Source organism: Stereum hirsutum, assembly GCF_000264905.1.
Source record: "Stereum hirsutum FP-91666 SS1 unplaced genomic scaffold STEHIscaffold_20, whole genome shotgun sequence".
NCBI classification, from domain to species: domain Eukaryota; kingdom Fungi; phylum Basidiomycota; class Agaricomycetes; order Russulales; family Stereaceae; genus Stereum; species Stereum hirsutum.
The window spans coordinates 1-16,909 of NW_006763150.1; the positions used below are offsets into that span (position 1 = coordinate 1).

Genomic DNA, 16,909 nt, shown 5'->3' on the forward strand with positions numbered 1-16,909 from the left:
CCCTTTAGGGCACGTCCTCACTGTACACTACGAGTGAACACTACAGGAATCCTTCATGGATATCCAGTGGGTCCAGCAATGGGCACAATGGGTACAAACCGCTGAGTCAACATGCACAAGACTATTCTAGAACGTTCCAGACCTGGTCACATGTCCCTACATCACGACCACAAGGTCACATGCCATCACGTGCCTACCACATGACTGGTCACGTGCCTATCCCTCTATCCATCCCACATCTCCATCGTCGAAGTGGCACCTGGGGCCACAATGCCTGCAAGGCGCGTACACTCCTTAGAAACGCCGAGAAATAACGAGTTAGGTTTAGCCCGAAGGCCGTTTCAGCGAGGGGGAGTGTTGAACGGTGGCTATGCCCGCCGGTCCGGCATGTATTCACATGACGCAATACTGTAGTTTTTCGCGCACAAGTTCGTGTCCCGTGTCCCATGGGAGCCGCGAACGAACTTGTGCCGCGGGACAGTCCCACCCCATTGACGTGCACTGAACTTATAAATGGGACAAACCAAAATTTGACAAAAATTTAATGAAAATGTGAATATACTCTAGGCTCCTAAATTGACCTCAGGAAGGCCCCCACGGCACACTTTGGGCTAGATTTTACTACTGGGTGAGCTCTTCCACCCCAATGCAGAGGATGAATGGCTGTTGAGCAGTTATGAAAGGTCGTATTCCTGAAAAAGCGTCGATGTTCACGAACATTGTCCCTTGTCCCGGTCTGCTTGCGAACCGGGACGCGAACGGATTATGTCATCTCGGCAACGGCCGAGGGGCGGTGGCGTGAACTTGTGCGCGAAAAAGTACAGTACTCATTATTTCTTATTGTTCTTTCGCTCTCACGCGTCCAGCTGTATAGTATTACTTAAGGCTGTACGCTCTGCATGTATATAAACCCCTGGGCATTCGCCCTGTAATCTTAACTACTTTTCTCGCCTCTCCAACCACTGCGTGCTATCAAGCCACTCAACCCAAGCCTTTACTCCAGGTAAGTACTGAGAGCGGTACCACTACGTTAACCCTCCGCTGCTCAACAACCAGTGCTGAGTTGGACTCGGACCCTCATCCCGAAACGTGAGCATTTCTGAGTGCATATACGAGTGTGGATCACTGCTCAACGTGTCTGCCTTTATAAGTTGTTGTTTCTACCCCGCCGGTATGTTTCTTGCCTTGTTGTTGGCAGACGAGATGGTCTTGACTTAATCGCTATTGAACTATTGTAGACGTCGAGAAATAATGCCCTTACTCGTAAGCGAACAGCTCGGAATGTATGCACAATTGCCTTCTGACAACATTTTGCGTTTCTTCGATGCTCACCCGTGATGTTTGGCCATTTCCCCGTAGTCAAATCAGTTTACGTTACTGCAACTGGTAGAACATGCGACTGGTAGAACAAAGGTGAATTGTATGATCTAGTTGTTGAAGTTTGTAGAAATAGGGCAAGTGTGTAGCAATTCGCGACAATTCAGTCCATTGATTTGGGGCGCGAAAAGCGCGCACTCAGAATACTGTACTTTTTCGCGCACAAGTTCGCGCCACCGCCCCTCGGCCGTTGCCGAGATGACATAATCCGTTCGTGTCCCGGTTCGCAAGCAGATCGGGACAAGGACGATGTTCGTGAACATGGACACTTTTTCAGGGATACGACCTTTCATGACCGCTCAACAGCCACTTATGCTCTGCATTTGGGTGGGGGAGCTCACCCAGTAGCAAATCTGGCCCAAATTGTGTCTTGGGGGCCTTCCTGAGGTCAATTTAGGACCCTAAAATATATTCTCAAATATTTGTCAAGTTTTTGTCAAATTTTGGTATGTCCCATTTACAAGTTCAGTGCACGTCAATGGGGTGGGACTGTCCCGTGGAAAAAGTTCGTTCGCGGCACCCATGGGACACGGGACACGAACTTGTGCGCGAAAAAGTACAGTAATAGGATTGTTGCGAGATAGTGCATTCGATCCTCGACATGCCTACTATGATTCTTGACTTCTCTTCATCACAATACTGGAAAGAAGGAAGAAGCTCTAAAGCACGCTCCCCGGAAGACAGAACAAGTCAATCGTCTAAACCAAAAGAACAACTCGAACAAATTATCTCGAGATACATACACTCCTTCCTTCTGCCTTCTCCCCTCTCTGCCTTCTCCCCGTATAAGTAAGGATCGCTATGCATGCCAATAAGTAGCTGCCAAGCGTCAGTTACAAGATCGTCTAGGTCAAACCATGTCGAATTACAAAAGAGTGGGGTGACGCCTAAAGAGGCCTACGCCTTTTCTCGAAGACCCATGATGAACGGACTGTGGAAAGGGCGCAGGGGCGGCCCTCGTGCTAGCCTGGGCTGCACCCAGCATTTCAACCTCATTCGCGACACAATATCCCTTCAACAGCAACATGTCGATCTCGTCCAAACAGACCTCCATCCCCGACTCTCAGCGCGAAAGCACCATCCAGCTGCAACGGGCTCTATGAACCCGGTCCGGCTCAGCGAGTGAACGTTCGCGAGAAGCGATCCTAGGCGGTTTGAAGCGAGACGAAACGGCGCGGTGAAGACATGGGCAACGATTCCGATGTGGCGTATAAAAGACGATGGATGGGCACTCGACCCTCGTCGTCGAAAAATGACCAAGAAGTGATGCGAATGGCGTTTCGCATGGTTCTCATTCGTAGAAAGTCGATCCACCGCGAAGTAAACGTCGGCGCAGCATGTTTGGTCACCAGTGTGGCGATGAGCTTCAGAGTTCCAGTCGATACATTGCGAGCGCCAGCCAAATAGACAGTACATGAGATAGCAGAACAAGGACAGACCACCCAGCGCGAACCCAAACGATCCAGGTCCGAAGTAGACTAATAGTAAGGATACACCAGGCGAGGTTGATAAAAACATTTGGGCAATTGGACACAACACTATCGTAGCAATGATAGAAAGGGAGAAAGAGGAGCAGCAGAACAATTGATGACGATGCGATGACACAACAATATCATACCAGGGAGTCACGAACAATAGCGATAAGTGAGAAGCAAGACACGACAACGAGATATGCAAGCAGAGGACAGCGGAATACGACGAACTATCAGAGCAATGGAGAGGGAAGAGATGGCGACAAAAATAAATGAATACGCGACGAAGGAAAAGACCAGTTCCTACTACTGGACCCGAGCAGAAGGCCCAGCGAATGCCATCGGGAAAGGCTTGAGAGGCCGAAGATAATTCAACGTCAACGACCAGGCTCAAGAGCGACAACACCAGAAAGTTGACTTACATCCCACCCAAGATCCCCATACTCGTCGTTGAGGTCGGGAGAGCTAAATTATGATCGGTCATACTCCTCGTTCTCCTCCTCGCTCCCCTCTTCGCTCCCCTCTTCACCCCCCTCTTGCTCAGGACTCGAGGAGGGCTTCAAAAAAGATGACAAAGTCCGACATTAGTCGCATCCCAGAGAGATGACCACGAGAAATGGACTCACGATCCAGCCTAAAAGCCCCCACTCGTCCATTAAGTACGGAGAGCTACCACGATCGGCGTACAAGTCGGCGTCAGCCGCGGCGTCGTGCGCCTGCTCCTCCGCGGACAGTGGAAACATGACCCGCTGCCTCTCGATCTCCTCGGGGTCGTACGGTTTGTGGAGTCGTGAGCCCCTTATTGGCGGTAAGCCAACGTCGTCATCCGACTCATCGTCGGAGCTTTCGTATGGGACTAGCCTTCGAAGCTATAATCGAGTAGTTTGGTTAGCAATCAGCGAAAACCAGTCAGATTGCTGGTATCGATCTCACCGGTACGGGCGGGACATCATCCCCACTCGATGGCCCACTGAGGATGAGAGACCCAGGGCCGGACTCGATCTCCTCTTTCTTGACCTGCACGTACTCCGCTCTCCTGGGCAACGGCTTGATGGGCCTTCCATCCTCTGTGTCGGAGTCTTCGGACTTGACGGGCATCTCCCACTCCACACGTACCCTGCGGACGACCCGCGACTCGCCGGGCCGAAGGGGGGTGAACATGTAGGGATGTAAAATCCCCTGCGGTTGGACGTGCACCAAGAACGGTGCGTATACTGGCTCCTGCTGTCCATTGTCGTAGGTGGGGATTACGGCGTCGATGGGCTCCTCTTTCACGTGCTCATACGCAGGGAGGGGAGCATCTACAGGTTCCTGCTTAACGCAGTCTGCGGGAATGGAGGAGTCGACAGGTTCCTCCTTGACCTGGACGTGGGGGATGTAGGTCGTCTCGTCGAAAAGACGCTGCCTCTTATGGGCCGGCGCTGTCTCCTCATCGCTACTGGCTTCGTCCTCGGTGTCGTATCTTCGCTTGATTGAAGGCAAAGACGTCTCCTTCAGAAGGGGTCGTGGATTAGGCCAGGGTGTCGCCGGGCGTGGTGGGACCCACGGCTGAGCGGAATGCTGTATACATAGGGGATGCATAGATGGACTAAGTATCTGCTGGAAACGGTGAAAGAAAAGCTCGCAGCAACTTACATCAGAGGGCACGGGAATATCGTTGAGTGCCTTGCGGCTGACTTTCGAAGACTGTTGCACGGTGTCATGAGGCTTGACACGCTGAAAAACGGAGAGAAGACGAGCTTACAGAACATGTAAAAGACATCGAAAAAGGTTTGAGGGATATTTGAAGGTTGGGTTATGATTCGTTGCTGTGCAATGGCAGACAACACAACGCCCGTCAAATCAAGTGACTCGATACACGATCCCGGACACGCAACACCGACTCACCAGAGATGTGGATTGAGCTTGGCTAGCTGTTGGAAGGACTGGTGGGCAGGTCTTAGAGTTTTCTTGCTCAGTTGGGGGCGAAGCTACATACAGATGTCAACACGATCAACAATCGCTCGCCAAAGCCGAGCCACCCGATAAACGACCACGGACGACCGACGCCCACTCACCAGAAACGTATATAGTACTCTTGCTGGACGATTGAACTCTACTGCTAATCGAGTCTATGTGGTCTCTTGTTCTGCCAAGAGTGGATTTCTGAAAGGCAGATAGGTGTCAACGACGACCGCCAAACTGAGCCACTCGATGCCCGACACCAGACCAGCGACACCGACTCACCAAAAACGACGATCGCAGGCTATCGAGACGATGAGAAGACGACTGATGGTGTGTTGTCAAAGTGCTGGGAGCTCTCTTGCTTGATCAAGGGCGATTCTGTGTAAAAAGGCATGGGTCAACGATGGCGAACTAGATCCCCCAACCGGACGCGCTCACGACCAAGATGAGAGGAAAAAGGACGAAATACTCACGTGCGCGTTCAGATTTGTATGGATAAAAAGTCGGATGGTGGTATGCGAAACAATAAGCGATTTGCGGGCGCAGTTGATTGTGTGTCAACGGGGTGGGGCGAGAGGTGAAGTGGAAGGCGGCGAGAGAGCTGGCACTGCCCGGGATATATTCCGGCGTCGCCCCGGCCCGTGCCGCACGCATCGATCCGGCTGGGCTCCGGCAACTCTGCTCGTCAACGCTGTTGACCATGGGCTCTACGATTGCACCAATGCAACTCCCAAGTCGCGAGGACGACGATATGCGATTTATACACTGCCGGTAAGTCATTCTTCTTTTATATTCAGTAAAAGTGGTTGTGTCAAGATTTGCGCGATCGGCATCCAGATTAGGCATACCGTAGACCTGACTGATTGCTGATGCCGTCCCACATCGCTCTCAGCCAAATCTTCGAGCATTTTTGTCCAGCAGCTGGATCGTCGTTCGCAGCCCTCTCGCTGATTGAGTCACATATGATAATGGCGACGTACCATGGTCTGAGTTGATAAAGTTGGACTCACCTTGGGCTGGGAGCAATCGAGATATGATCCCCCTTCCGATTCCTGGACATGCTCGAGTAGGGACCTGTTCGTTCCCAAGTCGGATCGCGGGGATCGCTCATTTCGATGCTCCACGCCATGATCAGTCTGAAGTCTCTGTGACGAGAAACAGTGAAGATCGAGTTTCACTCGAGTTCTGGCTTCTTCGCACAGAACATGCTCTGCGACATTTTTACGGACAAGCAGACTTAGCAGGGAGCCCCGTCTTCGCAGAAAGGGTGTTTCTGGAAGTTTAATCCGACCAGGCGTAACGATCAGATTACGCATAGACTTACCTACATGCCGTGGGGAGTCTTCGGTCATGCTATAGCATCTGAATCGCCCTAATGTCCTGAGCGAAGGAAATCTCACTAAAACACCATTGCTTGTGATCTACACCTACTTATCTCTATCGAGGGTCAGAGATTTGGTGTTCGCAGAGCACTCACGGTGTCTCTGCGAATCCAAAGACGTACCTTGTGAGGAGATGTCGTGGCTGCACCGCTTTCGCATGGTTTACCCCACAGTGCCTAAGTGACATACTTGATACACACAACAAGGTCAGCTCCAAAGTCGTCCTCACCAATGAGAGCATGAGCCTCATCGACTGCAAGACGGGCAACAAGGTTCAGAATCTTTGTGTGTTGCCTCCGAGAAAGTGGTTCGATCAGCTGCACCGACCGATCCTCACATGGAAAGAGTACGCTCGTGATATAGTCAAATTTTCGTGACTTACGGAACCATGCGACGTTGCAATTGATTGCCCTTCATAGGGCAGCGCTCGGTGAGAATTTGTCCACCCCCAAGCGGGAATGCCCACTGATTGCTGCCCGCTCGAGCCACAAGTCATCCATGAGGTGCCAAAGACCACCGTCTGAAAGCAGGTGGGGATGTAGTTCGTGAAGCAACATCGGAATTGCGTGTCGCTTAGAAGGTTTTCCACCTTGGAAGGCTTTCCACGGGGCTATATGAGCACTTTCGACAAGCACATGAAGATGTACCCCAGATTCTTCCTCGCATCAAGACAGTTCGACCTGGTCAACCGCTAGACTAGCCATGACGTTCGCGCAGGCCCGGATTGTAAAAAATCTGCATATGACTTATGGAGTGGTTCTGTGACCACGCACTTTGGGCGCCCAAAGTGCGACGTTGGCTTCGTGACCTCGCGACTGGACTTGTCGCGCTCCTAGGCCATGATACTGACACGGTTCATGAATGGACTCCATCGAGGGGCTGGACAACGCATGGTTGATTGGAGGGGGAAATGGTATGGAGGCGGAGGCTGCCAAGAAGCTATGAAAGACCGCACCTGTGACTAACCACAATGCATCGGTTGTCCCGCGCCACCGAACACTGCGTGCTATCTTTCTTTCAGCGACAATAAACGCCGAGAACATTCCGGGTATATCAGCCTTACTGGACATTAGGGCGAGGTATGTTCGACGCACATTCATCCACCACGACCGATGCTGCTAACGTTTCCCGATGGTGTGGATAAGTGTGATCCAACGGTCCGTTCCTTCCAGAATTCCTTCGAAACGGTTCAGGGGGCGTAATGGAGTATGTGGTGTTGTTGGATGTTCGAGAGATGGTGACGTTCGCGCGAAGAATTCATTGTACGGCGATCAGTGTGGCGTACATGACGGGAGGAATCGGAGGGCTTGAACGATGTTTTTGGAGTCCTAAAAGAAGACATTTCTTTGGCGCATTTTGTAACGGCTCCATGTATGCTAATTGACGTTAGAAATAGTTGGATTCAACCAGAAGTTCGACATGGGCTTACAGTAACATGAACTGGACGAGGTACGTTCGTCGCCGAGACGTGGTCTACAAAAGGCAGAAAAAACAGGATCATTTCGCCTAGGCGATATATCGAGGAAAACACTTCAGGACTGTGCGTCGAGAAAGCAGGTTCATAGGATACGGTTCTCGAGGACAATGGAGGGAACCACAACCTTTCTCGCTAGCCAGCCGAAAATGAGGGTGACGTGTGAACGCAGTGTTGAGGCGCCAGTAGGTTGGCTCGGCGATCACCGCAATGCACGAAACAAAGACCCAGAGTGGCGTGTCGGATACACAAAGACCGCGCCATACACGTCGATGTCGAAAAAGTGAAGCATTATTCCTGTAACTGATAGCGGAAGTGAATACAACGCTCCACTAAGCTCTCTGCCAGTGGGCCGAGCATAGAGGTAGATTATTTTCAATTCGGGATCGTGGCAGATTCATGTGCGATTACAGTACAAACACACGTCAGAAAGCAAGAGGTGCGACGTTATATGTCCAAAGGCCAAATTGGGTAGTGTTTTGTTTTCAAGAAGATGCTACACTGACGAGCTTCAACTTACCACCGAAGATTACCGTAGGCCTCCCGCCGATGTTCTGATTTGCAGCAGTGTGGCGCAAGTAGTATCACACCCATGAACTCCAAAATGTATGCGCTTCGGTAACCAAAAAAGCACAGCGACACAGAAGATGATGATAAAAACAAATGCTGATCAAAACAACATGACTAAAAACGAGCCCACTCCCGAAATAATCCAACCGTACGGGGGTTCGTTAGCAAATACAGCGACACGACGGAACAGACATAACACCACAGTACCTGCCCAGACCCAGTCAAGATGAGAGGGAAGAAGGTGAAAACACGGACGAGAATAGCACCAAAGCAGAGCGATGTGAGAAGTACATATGGACAACGATATGGAAGCTGGATGTGATAAATCCAGCATAAATATAGTATGCAAGGAGGAGTCGGAGTAACACCGAAGCAATGAGGAAAACAGAACAGAGCAGTAGTACAGAGCGATAAAAAATGAACAGACATATAACACGACAATCAAGGATGATGATGGTGATGATGGTGATGATGATAGAGATGGTGCCACCTGGTCTGAGGCATTCATCGGCGGCGAGTGTTCCAACCACGTCCACGCAAGATAGGTGGGGGCGGTTCCGTTCTGTGCCTGTAGGAACCTGTTAACGACAAATTCTCAGGTTTGACTGTTGAGCGAAAGCTTACCTCCTCCCCGTCGTCCTCAGGATACGCCTGAAGGACGACTCACCCTCCTTCTCGTTCTCCTTATCGGAATCCCCACCTTGACCCGGCAGATTATGCAGACCTGGCTATAGCAGACAAATCAAAACATGAGTTCCATCCTTGAAACATAGACATCAACAGATTGACTCACGTTCCAACCGAGGGTTCCCAAGCCGTCATCATCCGATGGAGGCTCGTCAGGAGTGAATTCCTGGGCCACAGGACCTTCCTCGACAGCGCCATCCCCATCCTCTGAGCCCTGCCCAAGAGGAACAACCTCCTCTTGCTCATCAGCCTCGTTCGAAGCTTCCCTAGTCTCTGAACTCGGCTCACCAACCACCTCACCACCCTCCTGATTGGAGACGTGGTCAGGTTCAGGCTGATCGCCTTCCGCATCCTCACCGTGGACCGCGCCACTGCCCAGCCCATCTTCTCCCCGAACACTCTCCTCCCCTGGACCTTGCTCTCCAGCGCCTGCATCCTCCAGAGCTTCCGGCTGTTCGCCCTCCTCCTCCTCCTCACCTTGGGCCGTGTTATCATCCAGGCCACCTTCAACCGAAGCACTATCCTCCTCCGCCGATCCTTCATCACTACGCCAATACTCCTCGTCTTCCCGGTCGTATAGCTCCTGCTCCTCCTTGCTCATAGGGTACACCCTCTCCAGCCGTTCCCACTCATCCTCCGGCTCATCTGTACCGAAATCTCGGACAGGTGACTTGGGGCTTGGTGACTGTGAACGGTAGGATCCGTGAGCCAGCATGAAAGACAAATCATATAAATTATATGGATCGCACCTGTGGGTCTGCAGGGGCCTCCGTCTGGGCGAGGACCCCGTTCTCGGAGGGGTTCGACGAGATCTCCTCCACGACATGAGCATCGGCAAGGCTTTCTTCATCCGCGTCTGAGTGGCCACTAGCCAAGGTTGGCAGGATGTCCTCTGATGACGGTACAGACATACGATGCTGCCTCTTTGGTGATGGAGGCTTCTCGTAATCGCTGTCACTGTCCTCATCTCCTTCGTAGCCGCCTACATTGGTTACGATGGCGGCTCCACGCCTTGTACGCTTACGTGGGGATCTTCGCCGTTCGGGAAGACGCGATGACGAGGGCGTGGAGGGGCGTGGTGGAGAGGAGGGCAGGGCGATGTTCTGGGAGAAAATTTACGAATCGCCTCAGGATCTAGTTTACGCTGCGTAAGAGTGCTTCGCGGGACTTACTTCGCCTCGTGGGGTACCTGTCGTACTGCCAGACACAATACGAGAACGGGTGGGAGACTATCGGACAGTGTACGGTACGGAGTCAGACGCCATGGCACACTAAACAGTTGAAGGAGCCTGAACTCACCAATGGATTGGTTGCCATTTGTATTGTTTATTGTTGCCTGTGACTGACAAGACGGGGATCAACAATCGATATCCAACTGAGCCACTCGATACACAACCCCGGACGAGCGACACCAACTCACAATAAACGATGATCGTGTGTTTGCTAGACGATGACAAGCTAATAAGGAAGCTTTCGTTCGAATCTTGGGGTCTTTGCTGCTTGATCTAGAGCGATTCTGCGCAAAAGAGCAAGGGGGTCAATGTCGCCAGGCCAGATCGCCCTCGCATACAAGCCAGGCGATAAAGAATGGGCAAAAGCACTCACGTGGACCTCGAGATCTATACGATATGAAATGCTCGGAGTGGCCTGTTACTGAGACAATACTGTTTGCGTGTGTGTAGCTGGCTGTGGCTGAAGGAGCCTGTGTGTCAGAGATGCGGGGTGAAAAGACGGTGAGGGGGTGCAGCGGTGGCTGCCCGGGGAATATTCCGGCTTCGGCTTCGGCGTCGGCGCCCACCCGTGCCACACGCGGCGTGTCTCTGGGCTCTTGCTCTCTCCCTCTGCTGCAACTCATCCGTCAACAACCTTTTGGAACAAAAGCTCGACAACTTCTGATAGTTCTGGACGTACCGACTTACGATCCATGATACCTGGTAAGTGGATTGCTCTTGCACTGTAGCAAGCGCACCTGCGACAGGATCTTCGGGATCGGTGTCCGAATTGGGCAGTCTGCAATTCGCGATGGCCGACGCGTACTCTCATCCACCCGTTTTGTGCTGTTTTGTCCCAAAAGTGAGTGTTCGTTAGCCGCGATCTCCTTGATTGAGCCCCCAGCGGCTACGGCCACGTACTGTTGTTCTGGCCGACCAGTGTGAAGCATTCTTTGGGCTCACCATTGGTTCGCTTAGATGCGATTTCACTACGATTTGGGCGATAGGAAAGTCTCCTGAGCTCAATCGCAGGATCGCTGGGCTTGGTCGTCAGCATCATCAGTCAGTTAGTCTGTGGTCGTCGATACTGGCGGACACAGAAGCTCGAGCTTTGCTTGACCTCTGGCTTTCCCTCCAGATTGTATTCTACTGCATCGTTATGACACCTCGCCTGAGACCCTTCTGCGCAAGATGAGACTTGGCTCTGAATGGGTATACCACGATCATGCCATACTGATTGATAGTTGCATGGCTAGAGCCTCGTTTCCCACCGGATTCCTTTGGTCAACGCCATTGTTTGTGCTTCAAAAAATGAATCACGATCTAGACATGCAGACGTTACGAGGCATCCGCTTCGCGAACTGGAAGTTTACCACCCAGCATCGTCTACTTGCGCCACAGTCCATCCTGTGGTACGCGTAAGGGCTGAACGCAAAGAGACCGCCGTTTCCAAACATCTTTTCCTCATACCGCCGACAGATGCATGTCCTGTTCGAAAGGTCTGCGATGAGCACGCATTTTCACGGGGAACGAATGGATGCTTCATGCGTCTTATCGCCGGAGCGACTGGTGACCACGAATTTGAACATAACCCAGACCCCGAATACTCTATACTTGTCTGGGGTTCTATGACCATGAGCTTGGATTGCTCAAAGTGGAGCAGTCCAGCATCGTGGTCATATATTGCCTCACGACTAGATTTATGAGGAGCCAGATCGTGCAAGATCGATGCAGCAGGGCGTGTGCTGGCATAGGTTCATCGTTGACGAGATGTGGACAGATGTGGGCGCGTCTGACCAGAGATTTTGGGACTGGGACGGTCGGTTCGAGATGATGAAGGTGTTTGGCCTATCGGGAGGGGCGAGGACAGGCTAACCGAGCAGCACGAAGTCAGAACGCACCTTTCGCTGACCACGCATTGAGCGAAGCCTTATCCATGGAATGATGTCCTTCCTTCAACAATGAGCATGGCCGGAGACATGTCATTTTGATCAACATCAATGGCTAGAACTGACGTATACAGGACGCACCATTGTTGACCACGGCTGGTCGTCGCGATGGCTCCGATGAGCATGGTCCGATTCGCCGTCCCGACCAAGGACTCCGGAAAATATCGTGATACTAAAATGTTCGGCATTGGATATCTTGAGGGGGAGGTATGGCCTTCGTCGTATGTCAAATCGTATGGCGTGCAAGGTTGAACCAATATGGTATTTCTGGGGCGTTGATCGTCGCAATAGGAGCTCCTGGGATGTTCAAAGTCAGGGACAACTTTATGGATATCCTCTCTCATAACAATGAACTGAAGGAACCGCAACTATGGGAAATAATACCATGCGAAGTCCGGTATTGCATGTTCGTTGTCGTTGCGTGGCGCTGAGAATGATGGTAAAATGAGGGGTAAATGGGATTTCGTACCCGGGAAGTGTGCTGGGTCAGAGTTCTCATACCACCGACAATAAAATGGACTTGTATAATCACGCCCAGCAGTAGCAGGGGACGTGACCAGCCTCTCTTCGTGGACAAACCAGCAGAAAACAGGTATGACGGGAGAGACAAAGAGATGATGCGCCCGCAGATTGGCTCGGCCTCGAGGCCTGAGCCTTTCGGAAACCTCCGGCCCAGTGCGTGGCGTGTCGGGTTGTCGTTGTGTCTCCGAGTCTGTGTCCCCGCTGTCGAGTACAAGAGCCAAATACCGATAGTGACACAGACAATTTGATTTCTGGACTGTTTCGCAAGATATTTTCTCATAAGATCACGTACAACTCCCTTGGATAGCTGTTACTGGAGTAAAGTTTGTTATTTTACACAGAGGGTCGGGTATCGCGAACTCGAGGTCGATATGGGGGAGCCCCAAATATCCAGGTATGGCATGGCCGGGTTGCTCGCAAGGTTAAGAGCTTCTTATGGATGCACACATCCCATTCCATACATCAATACTCGTCTATAAGTACAGATGACACCTGTCATTCTTTCGACTCAAGCGATTCCAGGCCCTGCTTTCATGCCGTGCCACCTCCAGGTCTCGGCAATTCCAAATGTTCAGGCCCAAAGCTATCTGGTAACAGTGCCTCCACAGTCGTCTCTTTCAATTCCGCAGCAGCGTTGAAGCCATAATCCGATGGGACGAGTAAGACGGGCATACGGAGTGCACAGAATTCGCGGATGACTTGACGACAGATTCCACAGGGAGAAATAGCTTGAGCTACGTCGCTGTTGGGTCGGTGATGTGAGTGAGATGAGCCTCGATGGAAGTAAAAGAGAGGAGGACAAGGGGGGATGGGTTTTGGATACCTTGTGACGGCAAGGGCGATGAATGAACGAGTGCCTTCGCTCTGTGAACGATACCATCAGGCTTTAGTACAAGACGATCTTGTGCTCAAGATAGCGATGATCAAATTCAACGTACAACAGCTTTGACAAGCGCCGTACGTTCTGCGCATATCGTTCCTCCTACATATGTTTGTATGTCAGAAACACAGTACTCGCAGGTATTCAGACAAAGAACTGTACCGTAAGACGCATTCTCGATATTGGCGCCTTTGACAATGCTTCCATCGACGGCCAACAGAGCAGCACCGACACGGAACTTGGAGTATGGGCTGTAGGAACCTTCTTTCGCTGTTGAACATGTAAAGCAAAAAAAAATGCAGCAGGAGGTCAGTGCTCGGCACACAGCACGGGTTTATTGGGAAACTCGAAGAAAAGACGCATATCAAGCCGAGAAACACAATCATCCATGTATAAGAGTTTAAGGCGATTCCATTAAGGAAGCCTGCACGGTTGCCACCGGTGCTGGGATGCATAAGAAATCGGTACATCAAACTGACAAACCTTCGATGGCAGCCTGTATCAAGCGCTCTCGATCTTGGATCGGGAGAGAGATGGCAGAGGCTTGGGCGGACATGACAGGGCTAGAATATCGTCGTTACATCAGCTTTATTATATGAGCTTTTTACGCCAATGAATGAGGGGCTACTATACCGTTCTTGAAGTAAGTAGTCGGTGGTGAAGGAGATCTGAACTTGACCCGGAGGCGGAACGTGGGGCGATCGGATGTCGGAGATAAGATAAGATTTGGCTACTTGTGGCGAACTCATCACAGTTCCGCCGAGGTGGCGTGGTTCTCGGTCTCGGGTTATGGAACGCATAGATGTGTGTACGCTGTGTATATTGTATCGTCAGGCCTCAATGTGTGAACAATGAACAGAAGGAAATATGTCATTAATTCAACGAATACTTTAAAAGTAGACTGTCAGTGAGTAAGTAGTAAGAGTACCCTCAGTTCAAGCGACGAAGCCTCACTCGTTGCTTCTGTCCGAGTCGACAAGCCCAATAAACCTCATCCGTCGACCACCCCCTCCATCCGATGCCCGTTAGCAAACATCGCACCCAGGCCACTCTCAGCAGCCTGCCACCCATTCTCCTGCGTCATGCCCAAGGCCCTCTCACCAAGCACGCCCCATTGTACCCACCAATCCTCCGCCGCATCCCGCGCATCGTACCCCCACACCTCGAAGATCTCCTGAAACTGCGCCCTCAGCGTCAACTCGTTCTCATCATCCCCTCCATCTGCTCCCTGACTTTCCCCCTGTCTCATTCGATTTCTCGCTTCCTGCTGCTTGATAGCGGCCCTCTTCGCACACTCCCATGTTTTATTCCGCGCATCTCGTTTTGGGCCGGGAGGTAATCGCAGTGCGTCAAGATTGGAAAGTTCCAGTGTGTGGAGGGATAAGGCGCGCGGCTGGCGGAGTTCTTGGTATGCGTAGAGGAGGGATGTAATTTGGGACGGGTGGCGGAGGTGTGAGAAGAGGGTCCCGAGGACATGGGCATCCTCGAGGGGGAGTGTGGGGACAGGGAGACCATTGGGCTGGTGACGAATGGCGTGACGAAGATTATCAGATTAAATTGGCTATAAAAAGGGTGGAGCTACGAACGGTGAGAGGATGAGCGGCTTCGCCTATGAGCATGAGCCGTTCGGAGTCGTCTACCCATGATTCTGCGTGGGTTTTTGTTGAAGATTTGATGCGTACGAGGTTAGGTATCCGATCAAGAATCGCCCGTATTCTGTCAGATTAGGGTATGAGAGTCTTTTAGAAGGACAAATCGGACTAGAACTAACCGTGGCTCAAACGCGGAGCGATCCAGGATACTTGGAGGGATCGCTGTGCTCCATCCCTGTGGTGCCTCATCATCTAGCTCTTCGTCCTGCCATAGAGCGAAATTCCACGCGGTGTCGTTTTGCTATGGTAATGCGTAACGTGTTATCGTTCCCTGTAGAACCGCATTGAAGACTTAGAGCTTACCACTGGATAACCTATGAAGATCATAACAAACACTCTGGTCAGGCACCCTCTTCAGTCAAGACAAGGTCAAAATAGGCGTACTCATAGCTTGACGCCCATCTCCCATCCAGATCACAGACCGAATCTCGATCAACTCCTTCAAGTACTCATCCACCCTCATCCTCTCAACCGGAATGGTCCCCGTATAAAACACGGTGCTGGTCCGTGACGAAGGTGCCGGCATGGTGGCTACGTCCTCATCCACGATCTCCCGCATAATGCTGCCCGCCCCATCCGCCCCTATGATGATGTCGGCCTGGTACACCTCCCCAGTAGCCAGTGTCACGGAAGGACGAGAAGGATCATAGCCTGTGGTCGAAGACGACGATGATGACGTGTATTTGCCTTTGTAGTTGAGCGGAGGAGAGATGGAGATGATGTTTGCGTTGGATGTGATTTCGACGCCTGAGGAAAGGGCAAGAGCATACAACATCTCATGCAAATCTTGATGCTACGAAAATAGAACGAACAGGCGTCTAAGCGGCTATTTGGAGATGTGCAAATAGAGGTGAAAGAGAGATACGAACGCGGATTAATAGAAGGGGAGCTCCCACTTCGTGGAGTACCTCCTCTTGCCAGCTCAACAGTCCGATATTTTCGCCGGTCTCCACTAAAAGCCGGATTCAGACATTTGTCTCAGACGAGTAGAACATGGTGGGATCTAAAGATTCATAGACGCTCACTATCGATGAAGTCGGTCGCCTGCAATGACGACGTCCGTCTTTCCAGCTCTTCCGAAAGTCCCCACTGCTGCAGAACCCGAACACCATTAGGCGTGAAGCGGAACCCGCCTCCCACCGAGCTTGTACCCGTCGATGATTTTTCGAATACGCGTACGCGATGTCCTGAGGAGGCGAGGGCGTGTCCGGAAGCAAGTCCTGCAATACCTACCAGATCGCCAACACAGAATTTAGTTCGTGATTTACTTCAATAAAATCGGTGGTCTTACCTCCTCCGACGATGATAAAGTCCAACTTGAGAACTGCTTGTCTGTGATGCTCCATGTCGTATGTTCGGTGACTGGGTAGCCAAACGATCGACGATGATCTCGAGCTAGAACCGTCTCTTAATGTTGAGCGGGGAGTGGGATCAGCAGAAGGGTCAACCCAAAAGTCAACCCGTAGTCGACGTGAGAGCATCCAGTATATATAACCTGCTCACGTCCACGGCAGTCAGCGCGATCTATGCCGAGCACAAGTGCATAATCATAAGGTTGGGAAGAATAGAACACCCGAGCCCTCTGTAGGTGAGTAATTGAAGCTGGAGGTGAGAAGATGTACCACGAATCCGAACGATGACGAGTCGGACGGGCCCGGTGGTTACAGTCTGGATCTTCTTTGGGGTATTCGAAGCTCTTCGTGACCGGGATACGGTGGTGATCGTTCGCAGGGGAGAAACACCGATGCTCTGCGGGAGTACTTATTAGCAGTGCAGTTTGTTTGCCTAT

The 16,909-nt window shown here is 51.6% G+C and overlaps 4 protein-coding genes across 4 annotated transcripts; all 4 read right to left on the reverse strand.

The window, feature by feature from the left end:
- Nucleotides 1–2,808: 2,808 nt before the first annotated feature.
- On the reverse strand, nt 2,809–7,029 carry STEHIDRAFT_172575 (uncharacterized protein). The gene is made up of 11 exons (XM_007310345.1): nt 6,298–7,029; nt 5,804–6,192; nt 5,642–5,740; nt 5,076–5,094; nt 4,907–4,994; nt 4,737–4,819; nt 4,485–4,565; nt 3,783–4,409; nt 3,476–3,718; nt 3,272–3,406; nt 2,809–3,200 (listed from the first exon to the last, which is right to left on the reverse strand). The coding sequence occupies exons 2-10, from the start codon at nt 5,920–5,922 to the stop codon at nt 3,320–3,322; spliced, it is 1,446 nt and encodes a 481-aa protein (XP_007310407.1). The 5' UTR covers nt 5,923–6,192; nt 6,298–7,029; the 3' UTR covers nt 2,809–3,200; nt 3,272–3,319.
- Nucleotides 7,030–8,376: 1,347 nt separating this feature from the next.
- On the reverse strand, nt 8,377–12,644 carry STEHIDRAFT_125864 (uncharacterized protein). Its single transcript, XM_007310346.1, has 12 exons — nt 12,536–12,644; nt 12,148–12,363; nt 12,019–12,070; nt 11,039–11,159; nt 10,512–10,963; nt 10,327–10,422; nt 10,206–10,248; nt 10,079–10,135; nt 9,656–10,009; nt 9,013–9,591; nt 8,844–8,947; nt 8,377–8,787 (listed from the first exon to the last, which is right to left on the reverse strand). Exons 9-12 carry the CDS (start codon nt 9,815–9,817, stop codon nt 8,724–8,726), a joined length of 909 nt encoding a protein of 302 aa, XP_007310408.1. The 5' UTR covers nt 9,818–10,009; nt 10,079–10,135; nt 10,206–10,248; nt 10,327–10,422; nt 10,512–10,963; nt 11,039–11,159; nt 12,019–12,070; nt 12,148–12,363; nt 12,536–12,644; the 3' UTR covers nt 8,377–8,723.
- A 365-nt stretch (nt 12,645–13,009) lies between these two features.
- Nucleotides 13,010–14,024, reverse strand: STEHIDRAFT_172577 (cytidine deaminase; the record flags this gene model as incomplete). Its single annotated transcript, XM_007310347.1, has 5 exons — nt 13,010–13,330; nt 13,412–13,452; nt 13,527–13,570; nt 13,631–13,738; nt 13,952–14,024. The coding sequence occupies 5 exons, from the start codon at nt 14,022–14,024 to the stop codon at nt 13,120–13,122; spliced, it is 477 nt and encodes a 158-aa protein (XP_007310409.1). The 3' UTR covers nt 13,010–13,119.
- Nucleotides 14,025–14,281: 257 nt separating this feature from the next.
- STEHIDRAFT_172578 (FAD/NAD-P-binding domain-containing protein) lies at nt 14,282–16,547 on the reverse strand. The gene is made up of 8 exons (XM_007310348.1): nt 16,412–16,547; nt 16,146–16,349; nt 15,990–16,072; nt 15,505–15,913; nt 15,424–15,434; nt 15,240–15,361; nt 15,055–15,184; nt 14,282–14,987 (listed from the first exon to the last, which is right to left on the reverse strand). The coding sequence occupies exons 1-8, from the start codon at nt 16,464–16,466 to the stop codon at nt 14,460–14,462; spliced, it is 1,542 nt and encodes a 513-aa protein (XP_007310410.1). The 5' UTR covers nt 16,467–16,547; the 3' UTR covers nt 14,282–14,459.
- Between the last annotated feature and the right edge of the window lie 362 nt (nt 16,548–16,909).